Raw genomic sequence first — 22,369 nt, 5'->3', positions numbered from 1 at the left:
ATACCTAAGGAAAATAGAGCAGGTTTAACCATAAATTTGAACAAAATTTATCACATTACAGCAATCAATAAATTAAAGGTTTTTAATAGATAAATGTATTATGTAACAGGTAACTAATCAATTAAATAAATTTACACGTTATAAAACTTCAAAGATGATATCTTTTGAGCATCGTGAAGGAAGAGAACAGGTTCTCTTTACTATAAGGGCTCATTCTCTACCATTACTTGTTTACTGGCAACTGAATGTGTGTGAACAGGTTCTGCTGAAAAAGACTTGGTGGAATCCCCCCTCTGGAGCAGATTGGTGGGGGAGCTGCAAGGGGGAGGAGCAGAAAGGAAGTCTCATTGCACTAGTGATGGTCCAATGACCACTGTGAGAACAGGATGCTGGACTAGATGGGCCATTAAATTCTTCTGTCCTTAATCTGCTTGTTCATAGGCACTACTACTGGATACAACCAGTTGCCTTAAGGTGATGCATGGTAATATGAAAGTTCCTTCTAGAATTATCTTTACTAAGACATACTCACCATTTTATTTTATCATAATTCTCTTGCCTATAGTCACCTTGCTGAATCATTTGTTTTGTATCTGCTAGTTCAAGTGTTAAACGTTGACATCTAACTTCTAATTCTGACCGATTTCTTCGCTCTGCTTCATAGTTCTGAAAAACAAATACCACTATTTAGCATGTGAAAACAGGGTGGGATTCAAAGACAGTATGCATGCTCAAGTGTTTGACCAAACCTTGGTATTTTTACTTTTCCCCATTGATATTAGCTTATATTTTTCTGTCAGTTTAAAGAGAGGTTTGCAATGTGGCATGGGGGGGGGACACAATGCAAGAAATAGGAACAAAGGTTCACTGGGTGTCAGAACTTGGTACATGTTTCTTTGGATCTAGATAAAAAAGACCATTTGTTAATTACAAACACTATATTCTTTGGATTTGATGTAGAGAAGTGCCAGGATGGAGACTTCAGTGGAAAGTGACTTTCTCACCTTCTTTTCCTTTGAATAGCCCCCTGCCTCTCCTGAGGGGCAAGGGACTCCGCTGAAAGGGATGGGTTGTGGCCCAGGTTAAACCAATGGTCTGACTTAGTATAAGGAAGCTTCCTGTGTTTCTAACATGCAAATCCTAAATTTCTAGATCTACATAGCCATGACATGCACATAGAGAGTTTATACCAAATGCAGACAGATACATTGCTATCCTAAGTGAAGTTAGTGAAGTCCTGCCTCTTTTAGTGGGGCGGGACTTGTAGACATGCCCTTTATTAGTATTGATTGAGTTTGTTGCAATTTGGTTTTTATTTATCAGAAGTGTCTTTAGGCTTTATGGATTCTATTGTTTTTAATTGGTTATGTAAGTTGCTTTGGATCACCTGTGAGAAAAGAGACCCAACAAGAAGAATGTTTTGCCATGCTACCATTCTGTTACCAATTTCATTACAATCACATCTTTCAGGACAGGTTCCACTTACACAGCTGTTTTTATGGCAGTCAAAAGTCCATTAAAATGGTACATAAAAGATGTCACACAGAGTGTGGAGGGTCACTACCATGGACCTGGCCTTCCAGCAGCAATACTCTTTCTGGGAGGCGAGGTCTGCAGCACCACCCCTCCCTACCAGCCAGTCCTGATCTGAAGTCAGGCTAACAATTCTTCTATTTCTACAAAGTTTCCAATAAATAATTTTGTCTGTCCCCATTTTAAAAGACAGCCACTTTTTGTGCTTTCTCCGACTTCTACAACCCCCTCCCCTTGTCACTGCTGTATTTTCAATAGCTGTCCAAGGGAATAGTGAGTCTCTTAAAAAGACACACTTAACAGATAGCTAGAATAAGCATTATGCTTACCGAAGAATACACTCAAAATTGTTTTTGTAAGATTTAAACAGGAAGCAGAAACAAGGGGAATACTCCATTCAAGAGATCTATATGATTTCCTCGCATTCTTTCACTAAGTCCAGCTGTATGTTATTTCTGCTGACCACCACCACTCTGAGTTTTAAACTCCAGGGTATTCATGAATCACCACTAAAAGCTAGGTTAAGTATGAAGGAAAGTACATGCAGTGATCTTAGCCACACCTACTTTTTCTTAGTCTCCAGGCTGCTAAAAATCTTCCATCAATTGCTTCTTGTTTTCTTCATATCATCCTTTCCTTTTAAATAGTTACGGTAATAAAAAAAAATCTGGAGGAGGGTTTGTCTTGAGCGCGATGGAGCCGGGCTGCGGGAAGCAGCACAGCTCAGTAGCACCCAGCACTGCACGCCAAGTCGGTGGCGATGTACGAGTTGTGCAAAAGTTGCACAGGAGACGGAAGAATGAGAGACGCACCATCTACCAGCGCATTAGCTCCGCCGGGAGCCGCGGAAGCTGAGGGGGCCACCCAACAGCTGCCTAGCATGTCCGGCTTAAGGCATCCAGCAACACCGCCTTCCCCTAGTGCATGTCTAACATCCAACATTACTCCACCCCCCTGACTCCCAGGGCTATAAAACAAAAATCTTGAATTCTTTTCTCCCCCCCCTTCCCCTCCAGTTGCAACTTAGTAGCAGCAAGCAAATCCGCCGGGGAGGCGGGAGGGAGAACAACTAATTCTTACGTTTAATAGCTCCCGGCTGCCCCAATATCTTCGAGCTGCCCTCGCCTGCAACTGAAGGAGCTGCTTCTCCACACTCCACCTCACACTGTCGGCCAAAGCACGGCGGGGCCCGCCCACGGAAGAAACAACTTTCGCGGGGCATCAAAGAAAAGAATGGCACGAGAGCCCAGCCAGCGTTACCGACAGAAGCAAAATCAGGCCCGACTGAGTCTAAAAAGAGGCAGAGGGCATGGAAACCGGAGAGTTTATCAACAATCGGGGTGTTCCTCTTCCCCCTTGGAAAGGGGACTGCAGAGAGGGTTTGGGGGCCAAGATCCTCCTCCTCCTCCGTCGTCTTCTGAGTGACAAGAGTTTGGAAGGGAGGAGGCACTACTGATGCCCGTGCTGAAGTAGTCGTAGTGCCATAACACCGGGAGGGGATACAACCACCAGCACCGCCGCTGCTGCAAAGGAAGAACCCCTCCTGCGGAGGAAGGAAAGTCACTGCCAACCCCATTCCTGCCAGATCCGCTTTTCCCTGGGACAGCGCGGTACTCACGTCCTCGGCTTCTCCACCCTCGCTGCTCTCGGGATCAGGAGACCAGCGAGGCGAGGGCGCCTCTCCCTGACTTCTTCATACCGCAGCTGTTGGGAGGCTAGTTGACTGCCGCTGCTGCTGCACCCGGCGTATAAGACGACCCCCGACTTTTGAGAAGATTTTCCTGGGTTAAAAAGTCGTTTTATACGCCGGAATATACGGTATATTTGTAGGATCTTATTGATATTGTTTGGCAACATCCAATCTGTAAAAATGTATTTTACTTTTTCTTAATCTTAAATTTTTAGAGTCATATCTCCGCCATTTTCACAATCTCAAGAACTCCTTATGCTACTGGCAAGATAATTTTAAACAATTTTCTCAGGTTTATCAAAAAGTTGTCTTTGTACATATTGTAAACCCATTGAGCACTCCAGATTTTGATTTACTGTTCTCCTTGCACAGTATCTCTTCCATCATCATCAGTGCATATATTCTATACATTATTGTTCCCTATTCTACTACCCTTTAGGGTGGGGGTAGGGAACTGGATCCAGCCAATGGGTCAGATCTTTATCTCTTCCCACTGCCCAAATTTGACAAATGGGTGGGACTGTCCATCTCTCAATCACCTGGAGATCTTTTTTACCTGCAGTTTAAAATGAAACCATGTGGGAAAATGCATAGCCTACAAAGGACCTTTCAAAGCATTCTGCAACACTGAACATCAGCGAATTGTTAGGTGTTGCAAACCCGCTTGTGGAGTACTTTGGAGGCACAAACCCCTTTCGGCTGAGCCAGGTCTTCAGCTGACCCACACCTGAAGTTGTATATGATGTCAGATGTAGGGCAAATGAGCACAGCTTGATTGAAAAGGTCTCACAGGCCAAATGAAGAAGACTAAATTTTGGGGATTTGAGACAGGGTATATGTGCGTGCGTGATATGTATCTATATCTATGTGTGTGTATGAATTGATTTGCAGCATATTAATATCATTGTTAGAAGCCTGCAATCAGATTTTTTTTAAAAATCCACCAATGTCACAAAACCCTATTTACGCTTAAAGCTAAGTAGTTTTCCACCTGTCAAGGTAGATGAATCACTACTAAAGCAGGTGGATTTATTAAGGCCTAAAAAACTAATTATTTTACACTTCTTTTGCATTTCCCTTATAAAGTAAGGTTATCTAAATTCAAGTGCTGCAAAATTGGCCAGTCATAAAAAGTTTTAACAAATGCAATAGGCTTGCAATACTTGAAAGACCCTTACAGTTTTTCAGACTGTTTCCCAGACGGAGGGGCAAGGATCAGAAGAGCCTCCAATCCTAGACAGCAGAGGCAGACAAGACAATATTAAATCGATCTGGTATGACTCAAGAATCTAAAGGAGATATACATATATCACAGGCTTCTGTGCAGCAGATAGCCTCTCAAGCTCCAACCGTGGTTCCTGATGTTACTTCTTCTCCTGATCGACCTACAGACTATCAATCTCAAGAATTAAGAGTAAATATACCTGTTTCACAGGCTCCTACACAGCAGACAACTCTCCAAGCTCTAACTCTGCCTCCTGATGTTTCTTTTCCCCTTATCCGGTCACCAGATTGTTTTCCCTCTGATGAAAAGAAGGATGATTGCATACATTGGAAATTACAATTTAGCTCCAAGTCGTTAATCTTATCTCAAGTGCCATATCCTTGTCAACTAAACCATTTCAATAACCATAAACTTCCTAATATCAAGACATATATCCAGCATTTTCTGCGAATTCAGAATTTAAATTTATTCAATCCCAGGGATCTAATTAAAGCAGAAATCTTGTCTAAAGCACGTTCAGGCATGTCAGTTCTACTCACATTCAATACCAGCGAAACCGTGACCTTACTGTTAAAGAGAAAACGCTGTTTTAATAATTTGGACATAGGGCTCCATAGACACTTTATCAATGTAGCCGCCCCGTATTCTCTAATACTGGAACGTACTGTTTTTAACTCGCAAACATCTCCAGTCAATCACTTGGCTATGATGCCAGATATATCAAACACTGCCGTCCCAGGATATACTGCTTTAATCTCAGATTCCCAAATAAATTGTACAACTACTCAACTACAAAGGGCCATGGCTTATAAGGCATCAGTGAATTCTGACGATAAACAACTTCAATCCTCCATTTTTTTGGATAAGAACATTGATGATTTAATATCTAAATTCCCCAACTTTTCTGATGATATCCAAAGTGAGATCATTGATAATTTACAGAACCTTCTCTTAACTCTCCAGAATAAGCTACCCACCCCTAATTTAGAGGTGGGTGTTGCTGATGTTATGTTGACTATCTCTCCAGCTTTTCCTCCCTCAACTATAGATACAGAATACCCCAAGTCTATTACTCCAACCGCTGAGGCATCTCAATCTCAATGCTGAACCATTGAGCAATGGCGACCGAATATTTATGGACCCCCTTTAGCACCAAATGGATCCAAGAATGAGCAGGCCAACAATATGATCGCCACTCCCATATCAATAATTTTAGGTCAAGGGAGATATAATCGACCAAACACTCCTCACCACTTTAAGAGTTTTTGTTTGTCACGTTGCCTAGTAACTCCTTCTCGAGTCTCACAAAGAGCAGAAAATTCCATCTTGAACAAACCAATACATATGAACTATTCAACGTTATTTTTTAATGCGAGATCAGTAAATAACAAGACAGCTTTCATCTATGATCTGATTAAAGATGAATGCGCTGATTTCGCATGTATAACTGAAACTTGGATTGAAGAATCAGGTGGAACTAATCTAAACAGCCTTTGCCCCCCAGGATACTCTGCTCTTCACCAACCGAGACTTGATAATCGAGGAGGGGGTGTAGCCTTTATTTTTCGTGAATCAATCTTATTATCCAGATTACCTTACAAAAATTATCCAGGTTTTGAACTCCTTGGTCTAAAGCTTGGTCATCAGGATCCTATTGTAATCTTATTAATTTATCGTCCTCCTCACTCCCCAACTGATTCAATGTCGGAACTGTTTGATTTAATTTCAGGACTGATGTTGGAGTTCCCCAAACTTTTAATATTGGGAGATTTCAACATTCATGTGGACTCTCCTTCTCTTCGATCAGCACAAGATTTCTTGACTATGATGTCCACTCTGGGGTTACAACAATTAGTACAGGCCTCAACTCACACTGCAGGCCATACCCTTGATCTCATTTTTCAATCACATCTAGATATAAATGACTTTCGAATAGATAACATTACGATCTCTCCACTGCTATGGTCTGATCATCATCTGATTCGATTTAAATTATCAGCATCATTTCCTTCTCCCAGGACTATGCCCTCTACTAAACTATATCGCCCCAAAAGATTATTAGATCCAGATACGTTCATAGCCAGGCTTAAGAACTATGCAAGTCCCTCGACGGGAGTACAAATTGATACCTTGACCAACTCATGGAACAATATGATGACTGAGACAGTGGATGCAATAGCTCCTCTTCGTCCACTGAAAACAACCAGATCTAAATCCGCCCCTTGGTTTTCGAAAGATCTTTTGAAAATGAAACGTTCCTATCGATGTCTAGAAAGGCGTTGGCAAAAGACAAAAAGTCCATCTGATCAAATACATGCAAAGAAATTTGCCAAATCTTACGCCTCAGCTAGACTGACAGCCCAAAGATGCTTTTATTCGACAGCAATTGCCTCAGCGGGAAACCAACCAAAAGAACTTTTTCGCATAGTAAATGGTCTTCTGCATCCACCCCAATCCGTTTCCCACTCAGTTTATTCTCAGGTCCGCTGCCAAGAATTTGCCACATTCTTTGAGTCAAAGGTCGACCAGATCCGATCTACCTTAGATCATACTGAGGTGGCAGACGCAAATATCATCACATCAGAAATGGTCTGCCCTTCCGTCTATTCCACCTTTCAACCTGTTCTTCCAGATGATATCCCTCAGTTTCTCAGTAGAATGAATCCAATGACCTGTTTACTCGATCCATGCCCCTCCTGGCTTATAAAAACATCGAAAGCTAAATTGGCAAATTGGCTTAGTATAATTGTTAATTCTTCTCTGCAACAAGGCCGCTTACCTGAATGCCTGAAAGAAGCTATCGTTATACCATTATTAAAAAAACCTTCTCTTGATCCCACAGTGCTTAGCAATTTTCGCCCGGTGTCCAACCTGCCTTTCCTGAGTAAAGTCATCGAAAGAGTCGTAGCTACACAGTTACAAATGTTCATTGACACCATCGACTGCTACGACTCCCTACAATCGGGTTTCAGGCCAAATCATGGGACAGAAACAACCTTAGTCGCATTAATTGACGACCTTTGGCTAGAATTAGATAAGGGTAATTTGTCACTACTAGTTCTATTAGATTTATCAGCCGGTTTCGACACTATCGATCATGACATCTTGCTAGATCGGCTCTCGGAAATTGGACTTAAAGGCATGGTCCTACAGTGGCTCCGCTCCTTCTTAGAAGGCAGGCTTCAGAAAGTTGCCCTCGGGGATTATTGTTCAGAACCCTGGCCTTTAAGATATGGCGTTCCGCAGGGCTCTGTCCTATCTCCAATGTTATTTAACATTTATATGAGGCCGCTAGGTAAGATCATTCAAAAATTTGGAATTCATTACCATCAGTACGCGGACGACACGCAGCTTTATTGTTCTTTTCCATCAAATGACAAAGAGGCCATCCTTCCCCTTAACCAATGCCTCACAGCAGTGCAGAATTGGATGACCAGAAACAAACTGAAGTTAAATCCAGAAAAGACAGAGGTCATCCTTATTGGAAAAAGTTCTCTCCAAGAAACCGAATTTTTACCATCACTGGATGGAATTCTACTTCCTCTGAAGACTCAAGTCCGTAGCTTGGGCATAATTCTGGATTCAAACTTGACCTTAGAAGCTCAAGTTGCGGCTGTCTCCAGAGCTGCATTTGCCAAATTAAAGCTGGTCCGCCAACTTCAACCGTTTTTAGGAATGGCTGATCTAAGAAAAGTAACCCAAGCCCTGGTAACTTCGCGGCTAGATTATTGTAACTCTTTGTATGTTGGACTCCCGGCTAGATCGCTCCGACCGCTCAAGTTGGTACAAAGAGCAGCGGCAAGGATGATCACAAGAACTGGCCCTCGGGCCCATACCACGCCTCTCCTATATCATCTACATTGGCTTCCCATAGAATTTCGACACCAGTTTAAGTTACTGGTCTTAACTTTCAAAGCTCTACATGGATTAGCACCGACATATTTGGCGAATCGTCTCTCTAAATTTAAATCCCATCAGCCCATGAGATCAACTGCTGAATACACTCTTAGGGTTCCATCAACATTCACCATTCACCAAATGGCCACCAGAAAACAAGCTTTTTCTGTCGCAGCACCTACCTTATGGAACAATCTACCACTTGAGATACGGCTCTCTCCCACTCTTATGGACTTCCGCCGTCGGACCAAAACTTTTTTATTTTATCAAGCTTTTAATTTTTAAAGGGAAACGTTCAACTACTTAGCAATAACTGTTATATTTTATATGATTCTGTACTAGCGAATTATTTACTTGTTTACCGCTCTGAATTTGGAATTTCTGAACTAGAGCGGGATATAAATCTGCAAATAAATAAATAAATATTTTGAAGTAGTACTCTGACAGAATACATGTCCTTTTATCACAGCTGAACCTACTTCCATTCAACTTAAATTAGAATGAAAAAGAAACATCTCTCTCCTCTTCAGCCACTTATAGTTTTACTCGCTAATAGGCAAAAAACCTTGTGGTTTAAGAACATACCTACAGCCAACATATATTTCTATCAAACTTTAAAAAGCAGAGAAACTGGGCAGCTATAGTGAATGCACCAGGGGAGCAGGAGACCTGACCTCCTCTCTATTGTAATGCCCTACAAATTGGTCAAAATGCAAACACAATTTGGGTCCAATCCACTTTCTGTGTAGCTTGGAAGAATTGTGTTTGGGGAGGGGGGAGGGAGGAGGAGGGAATTGGAAGGGGATGGGGAGGGAGGGAAGGGGCAAGAGGCAGGGGATAGGAGGGAGGAGGAGAGAACAGGTTTGATCATTTGCATGCTTTTTGAGTTCAGTGGGATTTACTCCTGTGCAATCATGCTTACAATAGGTGAAACTGACCTGGGGAGGGGCAGGGAGGGGACAGGAAGGGGGAGGGGAGGAGATTGGGTGGGCACTGGGCAGAGGGAAAGCCCCTTTCCTTTCCAAAGGGAAAACATTATGAACAGTATCATTTTTTAGGGTTTCCTCCACCTTTTTATTCTACAGCAGGCACATGTAGCCTCCCACCCAAACTTAAACCAAAGCTGTCCCTGGCCACATCCACACCAGACCTTTATTTCATTTTAAAGTCATGGCTTCTCCCAAAGAATCCCAGGAAATGTAGTTAGTGAAGGGTGCTGAGAGTTGCTAGGAGACACCTTGTTCCCCTCACAGACCTTCAATCAGAGTGGCTGACTGTTAAACCACTCTGGCCACTGGAGCTCTGTCAAGGGAATAGAAGTCTCCTCTCAGGACCCTTCGCAAATTACACTTCCCAGGATTCTTTGGGAGAAGCCACAACTGTCTAAACTGAAATAAATGAGCTTATGGGAAGCATCAGAATGGCATGGGAGGTATTTTCAATTTAACATTGTGGAATGTGAAAAATCCATGCTGGCCATAGTATACAGACTCTCATGGCTGTATAATACATTCTTGTGTTCTCATCCCACTATTTTTTTCTTCCTAAAGTGTCCTGGTTTCCTTATACATTTCCTTTCCTCATAAGATGATGTAAGCTCTTGTTTATATTATTTGCCTTTCTGTATTTTTCAGCTCTATGGTGCCCTTTTTAAATGGGCATCCCTGTTACAATTCCTCCCCACCAAGTAACTTTAAGTATACAGTAGGGCCCCGCTTTTTGCTAATATGGCTGCTAATATGGCAGTTTTCAATTAGAGTAAGGCCCCACTCATACGGGGGTGCCACTTTTATGGCTTTTTTCAGCATGACGCGATGTTCACTTGTCGGCAGGGGTCTGGGACGTAACCCGCCGTATGAGTGGGGCCCTACTGTATTTAGTGTGACATAGCACTCACCACTTCATAAGCAGTAACTAAATACAGGAGAGTGAAAAAGACACAACACGGCAACCCCATGTCACCTGGCGAGTGCACCTAAACATAACAAAGAGGGAGAAACTTCGAAAGGATACCATTTTCAGCAGTATCCCTTTGGCAGGTGTAATGGCTGTTCCCTTTCTCATTCCGTTTTCTTACTAATCAAATATGACTTATGGTACTCCAAAGGATGCAATATTATTACAGTACATGCAAACATCATGTTCGAAGTTAGTTTTTTCTCTGAAGTTAAAACGAATATTCTACTAAATATTAATAAAACACCAAAATGTTGCACACTTGTGGTACATCCCTACTGATAATGTGTACAAAAAATGGGGGTGTCCTTGTCTGAAGACACCAAATTTAACACTGCTGTACAAATAATATTTGCTATCCATGTGTCAATTTAAATGGCAAGAAAAAAATCTTCAACCCCATCAACCTGTGAGGTCCACAGTGAAATTTAGTCAGTTCCAAGACTTAACAGGATGATGGGTGAACAGCTTCTTAAAATCATGAGTACTGTGTTAAATGACACTCCCACAGACACTTTAGGTGGAAGAAACATATATAATTTGTGATGTAAAAGGCAGGTAGCCTCTGCCACAATCACTGCCTTCCTAAAACTGCTCTAGGAATATTCTTCTTCTTGGTATACACAATTATGGCCTTTACCTCTTAGAATCATTTGAATAAGCAGATTTATAAAATTGCTTTTTAAGACTGCATGTAAGCTTTTCCAAAAGATTGAGTGATATAATAAAATATAGATAAGCAATACATATGAAGATTTAAGTTATTTCCCAAAACTTCTATAATTAATTTATGGTGTTTACAATTATTGCTATTCCAACTTAACCTAGAATTAGATGTCAGATTCTTTTTTAATATAAAGATTAACTGAAGCGAAAAACAGGTAGAAAACCACACAACTGCAAAATATTTAATAATCTTAAGCAGAATATGTCTAAGTAAATGTCAGTCTTTGGCATCTCCAGGTAAGACTGGGAGAGCTTCCTATGTTTGTAAACATGGAACAAGGTATAATAATTCTGTCTAAGAAAATGTAGAATGAAGTATAAAAACCCCAATGCATTTTGAGGATCACTCTTCTTCAGGGGATCAATTACAACTATCCTCCTATACAATACAAAATATTTATTTATTTATTATTTAATTTATATCCTGCCCTTCCTCCCAGGAGAAACCCAGGAAAAGATTAACTTTCTCCTCAACTACTTTGAGAATCTTTTTTCTACATGTTGGAGTGGGAGACTTAAACTGTTTTATTTTCATAAATACAGTAGGGCCTCGCTTTTCGGTATTCCGCTTGTCAGCATTTTGCTAATACGGCGATAGCATGCCATCATGTAGCATCACAGTTCTTTCATTTTTGGTGCGGATGGGCGCCATTTCCCCCCCCCCTTCATTCTTTTAGGGGTTGTTTCCTCTGTTTAGCTGCGGAGGGCTGCACAGGGTGCACTCCCACCTCGCGGCTACAGCCGCCAGCCATTTCTGGGCTCCTGAGGCGCCAGTCCTTCCCCCCACAGCCATGCTGCGTTCTGCGGCGAGAAGCTGTGCAGCTGCTCCCCCCTTGCGGCTTCCGCCGCTACCTTCCCTGCCAGCCACTCCGAGTCAGGGCCGGTTGATCCAAACTGCGCTGCGATCAGCTGTTGGGCAGTCTCATGGCTACTGCCCCCCCGTTGCCATATTTGGCACACTTGGGGCTGTGTCCAGGGGCAGGGTTGGGGTCCCGGGGATTCAGCAGAACTGGATTCAGAAGAACCGGAGAGAAGGGAGGGGGTCTCATCGCCAGAGTGGAGCGAAGACGAAGCAGAGGAAATTCCAGAGATAGGGTTACCTAGCAACGGGGACCTTGAAGGCTTTACAGCTTCAGAGTCTTCCCTTGAAGTTCCCACGCCTCCTCTGCTCCGAAGCTCAGAACAGACGGGGGAAGAGGGAGGGCTGCCCGAGACAGAAAAGCCGCAAGACAGTTTTAAAACTGCCCCCCCTTCCCCCATACCGGAGTCAGAGACTTCAGAAGAGGAGGGGCCCGTACTTTCCCCGTCGCCATGTACTCGAAGACAGTTGAAAAGACAAGAGAGGAGGGGGGGAAGGAGGGCGGTGACTGAGGGTCCGTTAAGGAGGAGTGAAAGGCTTTGCGCCCGTTTGCCCCCTTCTTAAGAGACAGGCGGGAAAGCAGTTCCTTGCTCTGTCAACTCTCTTTCTAAGTCGCAGGACCTGTAACTCTGTGTTGCTTCATGAGAAGGCGCAGTCTCTGTTTGGATATTACCTTAATAAAAACTGAATTGCTTTCAACCACGAGTCTGATTCCTGAGTCCCATCCTGGGCCTGACAGCCTGGGAGGAGGTTTTTTCCTCTCACGGGCTATTACTGCTCTGATTTTTCCTTTAAAAAAAGGGGGGAAAGGCTGACCTTTACCTGCTGGGTCAGCAGCAGGTCCTGTTTGAGGTCTTGCTGTCGGCAGCAGCAGTGAATTTGAAGCTCGTGGGGGCAGCTTCAACTCGCGTCCCGCTTAACCGTGGCGTCCCAGTTGCCTCGCAGTGGTGGTGCCTGTTCCCTTTGGTTGCTACTGCGGCCGATAGGATCTCACGGCGGTGGCTCCCTGCTGTTGCTCCTGTGGCACGTTTGGTGCTCATGGCGGCAGCTCTTTCCCTCTTGTCCTTTCTCTGCCCCCCCAGGAGGCTGTCTCCTCCACCGTGACGGCTGCAGGTGCGCTCCTTTAAGCTATTTTCTCTTCACCTCCGTGATGGCTGCCATTTTGTTTTTGAACTTTCCCGCCTTTTTCACAGCCATTTTGACATTGTTCCACTTTTCGGCAATTTTCGCTTTTCGGAGGGGGTGTGGTCCCTAACCTGCCATATAAGCGGGGCCCTACTGTAGGTTTATTCTTTCAGGTTATGGATGTGTTGACCATTGAACCGCACTGTCACTGAGTCTGTTTTCCATCAAGTCTGAAAAACTGTAACTAGGGGGAGTTATGTCTTTGCCCAGTCTGGGAACGGACTGCCAAGGCCGTTGCTATGGTAACCATCTGATAGACTGGGAAAAGTTCTAGCAGCTATCTGTGTTAAGCTGAGTCTTCTGTGTATTGCCTCTGAACTGAGAGGTTGTCTTCTGTGTTTATCTTTGGAGAGAGATGTACCAGAAGGGGGGTGACTGAAGAAACTCTACATGTATTTACTCTTAAGCCTTTGGCCATAATGTCTTAATAAAGACTCTTAACATGCTCTAATGCTCTGAAGAAGTTTCTTGCTCAACTTAACTCCAACGTAATGTATGCTGTTTCACGCAACAACGCACACACGTCAACAGGATGAGGCCAAGATGTGAAAAAATACTGAAGAGCCTAACTTGACACCCACAAGTACAGTAGGGCCCTGCTTTTTGGCGTTCCGCTAATACAGCAGCTTTCAGTTAGAGTAAGACCCCACTCATACAGCACTTGTTCTGCTTTTATGACTTTTTTGGGCATTGGGTGCTATTTTATTGATGGAGTTCTGCTTTTCGGCAGCAGTCTGGAACGTAACCCACCGTATGAGTGGGGCCCTACTGTAGCTTCTTTTAACAGATACATAATATGAAATCTAAGAAAAGATATTTCAATAGGGCAAGCTTGATTAGCATATAGAATACTCGCAAAATTAGTCAGCTTTCAGTGTTTGGAATTAGGACCAATTTCATTTGTATTCTGGAGGGCACTATGTTAAATTCTGAACTTTTGCCAGACAATGAATAGCTAAATTTTTTCTCCAAGCAGCATTCCCAGGAATGAACTTCTTTAATCACTGGAGACAGTTTACTGCTGGGTAGATACTGACACCAAGTGGTAAGAAATGGCAAGTGCTCAAATTTTGTAATTTCTGTATCTGTCTCTGAAGATATTTATTAAAGATTTCTTTCAGACACAGATCAGATGACTGCAACATGTTATGAGTTTTGTTGAATTTTTATATAGTCATTTGCCATTGTGGGTGCACAACTTATTAACTGGTTTACAGATAAAGTACAGCCATTGTTGAACAGGATTTAGAAATAGCTACTGAGACAAGGTTGAAATCTAGGAAATTTCACAGAATTAAAGAATAGTAGAGTTGGAAGGGGCCTGTAAGGCCATCAAGTCCAACTCCCTGCTCAATGCAAGTATTCAAATGAAAGAATACCCTACAGGTCCAGCCACCTCTTGGATGCCTTCAGTGTTGGAGAGCCCACCACTTCCTAGGTAATTGGTTCCATTCTCGTACCACTCTAACAGTTAGCTAGTTTTTCCTTATGTTCAGTTGAAATCTGGCTTCCTGCAACTTGAACCCATTATTCTATGTCCTGCACTTTGGGACCCTGGCCCTCCTCTGTGTGGCAACCTTTCAAGTACTTGAACCGTGCTACCATATTTCCCCTTCTCTTCTCAAGACTAAACATGCCCAATTCTTTCAGTCTCTCCTTATAGGGCTTTGTTTCCAGTTCCCTGATCATCCTTCTTGCCCTCCTCTGAACATGTTCCAGTTTATCTGCTGGCTTCTTAAAGTGTGGTGTCCAGAACTGGATGCAGTATTCAAGATGAGGCCTAACCAGTGTCGAATAGAGGGAAACCAACACTTCACATGATTTGGAAACTATCCTTCTGTTACTGCAGCCTAAAATAACATTTGCTTTTTTTGTAGCTACATAACACTGTTCGCTCATATTCAGCTTGTGATCAACAACAATCCCAAGATCCTTCTCACATGTAGTATTGCTGAGCCAAGTAACTCTCATCTTATAACTATGCACTTTGCACTTATCCCTTTTCAATTTCATTCTGAACTTTGCACTTATCCCTCTTCAATTTCATTCTGTTGTTTTCAGCCCAATGCTCCAGCCTATCACGATCCCTTTGAATTTTGTTTCTGCCTTCCAGGGTATATTAGCTATCCCTCCCAATTTTGTATCATCTGCAAATTTGATAAGCATTCCCCGCACTTCATCATCCAAGTGATTAATAAAAATGTTGAAGAGTACTGGGACCAGGACCGAGCCCTGTAGTATCCCACTCGTTACCTCCCCCAGTTTGAGAAAGAACAATTAATAAACACTCTCTGAGTATGGTTCTGTAGCCAACTGTGGATCCACCTGATAGTTGTTCCATCCAGCCCACATTTAGCTAGCTTGCTAATCAGAATATCATGGGGCACTTTGTCAAAAGCTTTGCTGAAGTCGAGATATACTATATCCACTGCATTCCCACAGTCTACCAGGGAGATTACCCAATCAAACATGAGATAAGACTAGTCTGGCAGCACTTGTTCTTGATAAATCCATGTTGGCTTCTAGTAATCACTGAATTGTTTTCAAGGTGTTTACAGATTGACAGCTTTATAATCTGCTCCAGAATTTTCCCAGATGTTAGGTTGACTAGTCTGTAGTTCCCAAGTTCCTCCTTTCCCCCCTTTTTGAAGATAGGGACAACATTAGCCCTCCTCCAGTCATCTGGCACTTCACCCATCCTGCACAATTTTGCAAAGATAACAGACAGTGGTTCCTAGAGTTCTTCAGCCAGTTCTTTCAATACTCTAGGATGCAGTTTGTCGGGCCCTGCAGATTTGAATTCATTCAAATTGATTAGGTATTCCTTGACCATTTGTCTATCAATTTCAAATGCAATCCTGCCCGTTCCACTTCATGTTTCCCGGGGGGGGGGGTCATAGACCCTCTTTTGGGAGAAGACTGAGCCAAGGTAGGAATTGAGCACTTCTGCCTTTCCTTTGTCATCTGTTATCATTTTGCCACCCTCACTGAATATATGTACCACTATTTCTTTTCTCTTTTACTATGGATGTACTTGAAGAAAGCTTTTTTTTGCTGCTTTTGGCATCCCTCGTTAACCTCAGCTCATTCTTAGCTTTAGCCTTCCTGACGCCATCCATGCAATTCCGTGCTACTAGTCTGTACTCTTCCTTTGTGACCTGGCCTTCCTTCCACTTTCTGTATGTGTCCTTTTTTGTTTTCACGTCATCTCTAAGTTTTCTGTGAAGCTGAAGCCCGACAAGACTGAGGTATTACTTGTGGGAGATAAAAGGAAGTTAGGAACTACTGACCTGATGCTTGATGGGGTAAGTTTACCCCTGAAGGACCAGGTCCGCAGTCTTGGGGTCATACTTGACTCCCAGCTGTCCATGGAGGCTCAGATTACAGCAGTGAGCCGGGCAGCTTGGTATCAATTACATCTGATACGGAGACTGCGTCCCTATCTTCCTGTTCACCTGCTCCCTCAGGTGATACATGCCCTGGTCTCCTCTCGCTTAGACTACTGCAACGCGCTCTACGTGGGGTTACCCTTGAAAACGGTCCGGAAATTACAGCTGGTACAGAACGCGGCGGCACGCTTGATTACGCATAGCCGTCGCTGGGATCATATCACCCCAGTGTTATTAGATTTTCACTGGCTACCAGTTGTCTACCGGGCCCAATTCAAGGTGTTGGTGTTGACCTTTAAAACCCTATACGGTTTCGGCCCAGTATATCTGAAGGAACGCCTCCAGAATCACCGATTGTGCCGCCTGACGAGATCAGCCTCGCAAGACCTTCTCTCGGTCCCACCGGTGAGAACAGCTAGGCTGGTACGGACCAGAGAGAGGGCATTCTCTGTTGTGGCCCCCACCCTCTGGAACTCTCTCCCTTTCGATCTCACACATGCTCCCTCCCTGTCCAGCTATCGCCGAGCCTTGAAGACCTGGCTGTTCAGGCAGGCCTACAAGATTGGGACAGATTAACTTATGTTACAATTGAATTAATGAATGGTTTTTTAGCTTAAAATTTGATTATGTTGATCTATATGTATTGTTTTTATTGTTGTTGTTCGTCGCCTAGAGTGTCCCTAACCCGGACAGATAGGCGGCTGAAAAATAAAATTTATTATTATTATTAAGACACATTGGCTTCTTCTGCTGTTTCCTCCCTTTTTTCCTTGCTGGAATTGTTTGCCATTGTACCTTTAGAATTTCCTTTTTTTAGAAACTCCCACCCATCTTGGACTCCTTTTCTCATTAGGTTAGCTTGCCATGCAACCTTACTTACTATTGTTCTGAGTTTATTAAAATCGGCTTTCTGAAGTCCAGGGTACACATATGGCTACTCTCAGCTTTCAAGTATATTCAAGAATTCAAGTATAGCATGCCCACTTTCCCCCAGAGTTCCCATAACTGCCACTTCATCCACCAAGTCATTGCTATTGGTTAGAATCAAGTCCGGGATAGCTGATCCTCTGGTTGCTTCCTCCACTTTTTATAGGAGAAAGTTATCTCCCACATAAGTCAGGAATTTCTTGGAGAGGCCGTGTTCATCAGAATTTGTCTCCCAACAGATATCGGGATAATTGAAGTCCCCCTTTACTATTACATCATGCCTCCTTGCAACATTGACAATTTGCTTTGCAAAAGTTTCATCCTCGTCTTCTCCTTGATTGGGTGGTCAGTAGTAGACTCCAAGCACCACATTCCTTTTATTCCTTGCCCCATTAATTTTAATCCAGATACTATCAGTGGAGCTACCAAGCTCATCCTCCTATATTTCTGTGCAGGGATATATATATTTAAAATATAGCATGACTCTGCCTCCCTTTCTATTCCTTCTGTTCTTGTTGAACAAGTTATATCGTTCAATTGCTGTATTCCAGTCATGCGAGTCATCCCACCAAGCTTGTTATACCTATCAAGTTCTATGTAGTCTCCTGTACAACAGTTTGTCTGTTGTAATGAAGTCATGAAATCATTACAATCTTGTCTTAGCACGAAAGGGCTTTGTATGACCTGAAACTTGACCATTTAGTTTGCTGTAACAAGTAACTAACTTTCCATGAATATCTTGAAGAAGAGTTCTATATAACTTTAAAGCTCATTTTGACTAGCTGGCCCAAATGGTTTCTTCTACTTGGTCAACATTTCTTTTCTTCCTCTTTTTTAATAAAAGATTTTTCAGGAAGACAACTTAATGCATTATAAAGGCATCATTAGAATCATAAAATAGACAGCAAACACTCTACTATACACTCTCAGTTGCTCCAGTCCCTTGAACAACTCTTTAAGAGTTGCATCAGGCATTGCTAAACCTGCAATACCCACCAAGCAAAACAGACCAACAGAGCCAGACTACAGAACAAGACCAGGGGATTAACATTGTAAACAGTACTATCCTATGTCTGCTCAGAAGTAAATCCTATTGAATTCCATTGGGCTAACTCCCAGGTAAATAGGATTAGGACTGCAGCCTTAGCTGGCAATAAATCCCACTGAACTCCATGCAACATAGTTCCAATGAATAAGCATTGGATTGTGTTGCATGTAACACAACCTCCTTGTTGTAACCTACAATTCTCAAATAAAACCTCCCAATTCTTAAGGATCTACTACAAATGCCACCTCTGCTTTCACTGTGTGCTCATCATTGTCTTGAAAAACTATTCCTTTTTCATTCACCCGACCCCCAGGAGCCATATGCATTTTCACTGACCACTTCATACATCTGATGATAAATAGGCTCTTGCCTATAGAACAGTAAGTGAGACAGTCTATTTCAGGACAGGGAACCTTTTTTAGCCCAAGGGCCACATTCCCTTCTGAGGGCCACATGCTAGTGGTGGGTGAGGCCAGAGACAAAAATAGGCAGAGCAATAAATGTAAATTTAACCTTTAGATCATAGGCTAGTTTCTACGCACATACCTCTCTATCCTCCATCCAGACATGCAAGAGGCCTTATCAGAATTCAAGAACACATTCCAGCCAGGCAAAAACACTTGGGGTACAAAGCAGGGCAAGTGAGGAGTGTGGCCTGGAGAGTGGCCTAGGGGTAGGTCTGATGTTTTTCAGATCCAAGTAAACTCAGTAGACTCCGATACAAAATATCTTTCCATTTTCATTAAATTCAAAAAAATGAAGGCAGCAGATGGGATCCAGAAGTAGAAAACTTGCAGAACAGGGCTTGCTACTCCAACTACATTTCCCTGAAAAGCTACTCTTGAGGGTTGAGGGGCCTTCCAGAACAGGATGTGATGGAGCATGGAGGGCTGTGGCAGAATGGGAAAGTCATGGAATTTAGCAGGGCCGCCTTGCACATGTGGAAGTGCAATTCTGCTCATGGAAAGTGTCTCTGGATCTAACAAACATTATAACAAACAGGTTTGAGTAAAAAGAAAATAAGACAACTACAGTGCAATCCTGTGAAGCACAGTATTGGAAGTGCATAGGGTGATGGATCAGAGGTAACTACAGAATCACTACAATTCAGATGTTAATAGCAACAATGTTTTAGCACATGTTCCCATGTTTCCCCCTCTCTTCTTTTTTGTGCCCACATGGAGATTGGAAGCTTTCACTCTGAATTTAAACAAGCCACAGTTTCCTATAACATCAGAACTCAGGGAGCCATGATTTCTTTAAACTAGTTAGAACAAGCCATATAGGGTTCCGCAGTGTTTGATTTTATCCCCCATGCTACTTTACATCTACATGTGGGGTCATCTGAAGATTTGGGTATACTGTCAGCAATATGTTGATGACGCACAATTGTGTGTGTGGCAGTGGGTGTGTTAGACTGATGTCTTACCTCAGTAAAGGACTAGATGAGAGCCAGTAAGTTGAAGCTTAATCCAGACAAGACTGAGGCACTGCTAGTGGGTGGTTTCCTTAGATCGGATGGAGTGGATGTGCCTGCTCTTGATGGGGTTACACTCCCTCTGAAGGAGCAGATGCGTAGCTTGGAGGTACTCCTGGATCCACCTATCACTTGAGGCTCAAGTGGCCTCGGCAGTGAAGAGTGCCTTCCATCAGCTTTGGCTCAACTACAACCCTATCTGGACAGAGATGGCCTGACTTCTTGTCTGCTCCCTGGTACCCTTGTACTGTCTTTGCTCCATGTGGGGAGGGTGGTGGCCTATAAATTGGTGGGATGGGTATCACCCCATTGTCATGGTCAGTCCACTTCCTGGTGAGGTTTGGTCTTGCAGTGACAATTCTTCTCTGCAGGGGTGGGGGACCAATTAGGATGGTCCGCCCGTGGGGACTGATGGAATCTGATAGATTCCTGACCGTGCTGGCAGATTTACCAGTGGATAGAGCAGGTGATCCTGCTGAGGCCCTAGTCTTGCTACGGAATGGTGAGCCTCGTAGGACCATTGACATGATCACTCCTGAGGGTCCTCCTTGGTGCTATTGAGCCTGCTTTGGTCCTTGGTATACTGAGGAGCTGCAGTTGATGAAAGAGACCGGGCGAGTGGTGTAGATTTCACTCGAGCCAACCAAGCATGTGTTCAGGCTCATAACTGAGCCTACCACACAACAAAGCTTTTGCAGCAAAGAGAATACTTTGCTGCCTCCATTGTGTCCTCAAGGAGCTGCCTGGTCCAGAGGTTGGTCACTCCTGACCGGGGTGGGTGGGTGGACCTCTGGAGCACATGGTGTCCAGCTAAAACTAGCTGGCTAAACACTGCAAGGATAAAGTCGTTCGGCTCCACAGTGATTTAGATGCTATTGTGGCAGTTCCAGCTGAGGTGCCCAATGCAATGTTGAACCCAGTATTGTGTGATCAGTTCCAGTTAATGGGGACTGATGATGTGGACAAGATGCTTGCAGTGGTGCTTCCAACCACATTAGATCCTTGTCCATCCTGGCTTATTAAAGCTAGCCCATGTGGGGCGACTGAACGGGTCACTGATGTGGTAAACGCATCTTTGCATGATAGTGTGATGCCTACTTCCCTTAAAGAGGCAGAGGTTTGTCCACTTCTTAAAAGCCCATCCTGGACCAAATCCTTTTTCTTGGCAAAGGTGGTGTAGGTGGTGGTTGTAGAGCAACTGCAGGTATTCTCAGTTGAGACTGATTATCTAGATCCATTACAATCTGGATTCAGACTGGCTTTTAGAACGGAATCAGCCTTGGATGCCTGGATGGGTGACTTTTATTGTGAGAGAGACGGGGGAGTGCGACCTTGATACTTCTGTTCAATCTCTCAGTGGCATTTGATACCATTGACCATGGTATCATCCTGGACCAACTCAGTGGAATGGGTATCAGAAGCACTGTATTACAGTAGTTCCACTCTTACCTTCAGGGCCACATCCAGAGAGTAAGTAGCACTGGATGAGTGTTCCTCAGCCCTGTGGCATTTGTGCTATGGAGTTCCCCACGGTACTGTTCTCTCCACAGTGCTATTTAACATCTATATGAAGCCATTGGGAGCAATCATTAAGGGTTTTGGAGCAAGGTGTCAGCAGTATGCTGATCAGCCCTGTAGCCAGCCAGCCAGCCTTTTTAGGTGGGGCAGCCACATTTCTAGGTGGGGCATTGGTTGGTGAGAGGTGCATAGCGCCAGCCAATCTCCCCCTCATTGTAGAGAGGATGTGAGGGCCTGACCAGGGGAAGGGAAAGGTAGTTCCCTTCCTCATCACTCCTCCATCCAGACAGTGTGTTAACTTACTTGACTGAAGTTTAATCTATGGAATTATCTCCTTTTTTGAGAGATCCTCAGAAATACCAGACTCAAAAGTTGACTTTCTTTATAGCTACACTTTCCCTTTCACCTGTGGTCTGTATCTGTGTTTTGATTCTTCATGAACTGAACTACTTTAGTAAGACAATGAGCTCCTGAGACTGGCTTTGCACTAGGTATCTCAGTTTTAGATTCCACCTGAAAAACAAACTTGTCCATACTACAAGTTTAGGGAAGGGCAAAGAGAAAATAAATACTAAATGGTGTGTTTGTTAACTATTCCTTGAGAGTCCCTCCTTCTAGTCTTGTTTCTGGCCTTTAGATTTTCCTTCCTGTTGGACAATCAAGGGAAAACTTTTTAACTGGCTGCTATATAAAGAACGAATTAAGCGACTGAAAACTAACTGGATTTTTTTTTACTGGTTGCTGGGTTGATTTTACTTCCAGAAACACTGGAAAGGCCGCACACTGAGCTGCGCATATTGGAAAAATCAGAAATTAGGCTTGGGTTACTGCTTAGGTGTCCACCCACCCACCCAGCTAACTAACTGCAGTGTTCCTCTATTCCTCTCGGGCTGTTGTCATCCTTTGCTATCTAGTAATTAAGAAAGAGAAGGAAAAAAT

General features: G+C 43.4%; 1 protein-coding gene across 1 annotated transcript in view; it reads right to left on the bottom strand.

Moving 5' to 3' along the window:
- PIBF1 (progesterone immunomodulatory binding factor 1) overlaps positions 1-22,369 on the bottom strand; it is a 192,565-nt gene that overhangs the window by 159,891 nt on the left and 10,305 nt on the right. The window contains exon 7 of the mRNA XM_061629976.1: positions 533-666. Coding sequence (XP_061485960.1) covers positions 533-666 — 134 coding nt within the window. The remainder of the gene's footprint in view (positions 1-532; positions 667-22,369) is intronic.

This window comes from Rhineura floridana, chromosome 5 (assembly GCF_030035675.1).
Source record: "Rhineura floridana isolate rRhiFlo1 chromosome 5, rRhiFlo1.hap2, whole genome shotgun sequence".
NCBI classification, from domain to species: Eukaryota; Metazoa; Chordata; class Lepidosauria; order Squamata; family Rhineuridae; genus Rhineura; species Rhineura floridana.
The sequence above is the reverse complement of the archived record's forward strand: the minus strand, read 5'-3'. Positions and strand labels throughout refer to the sequence as shown.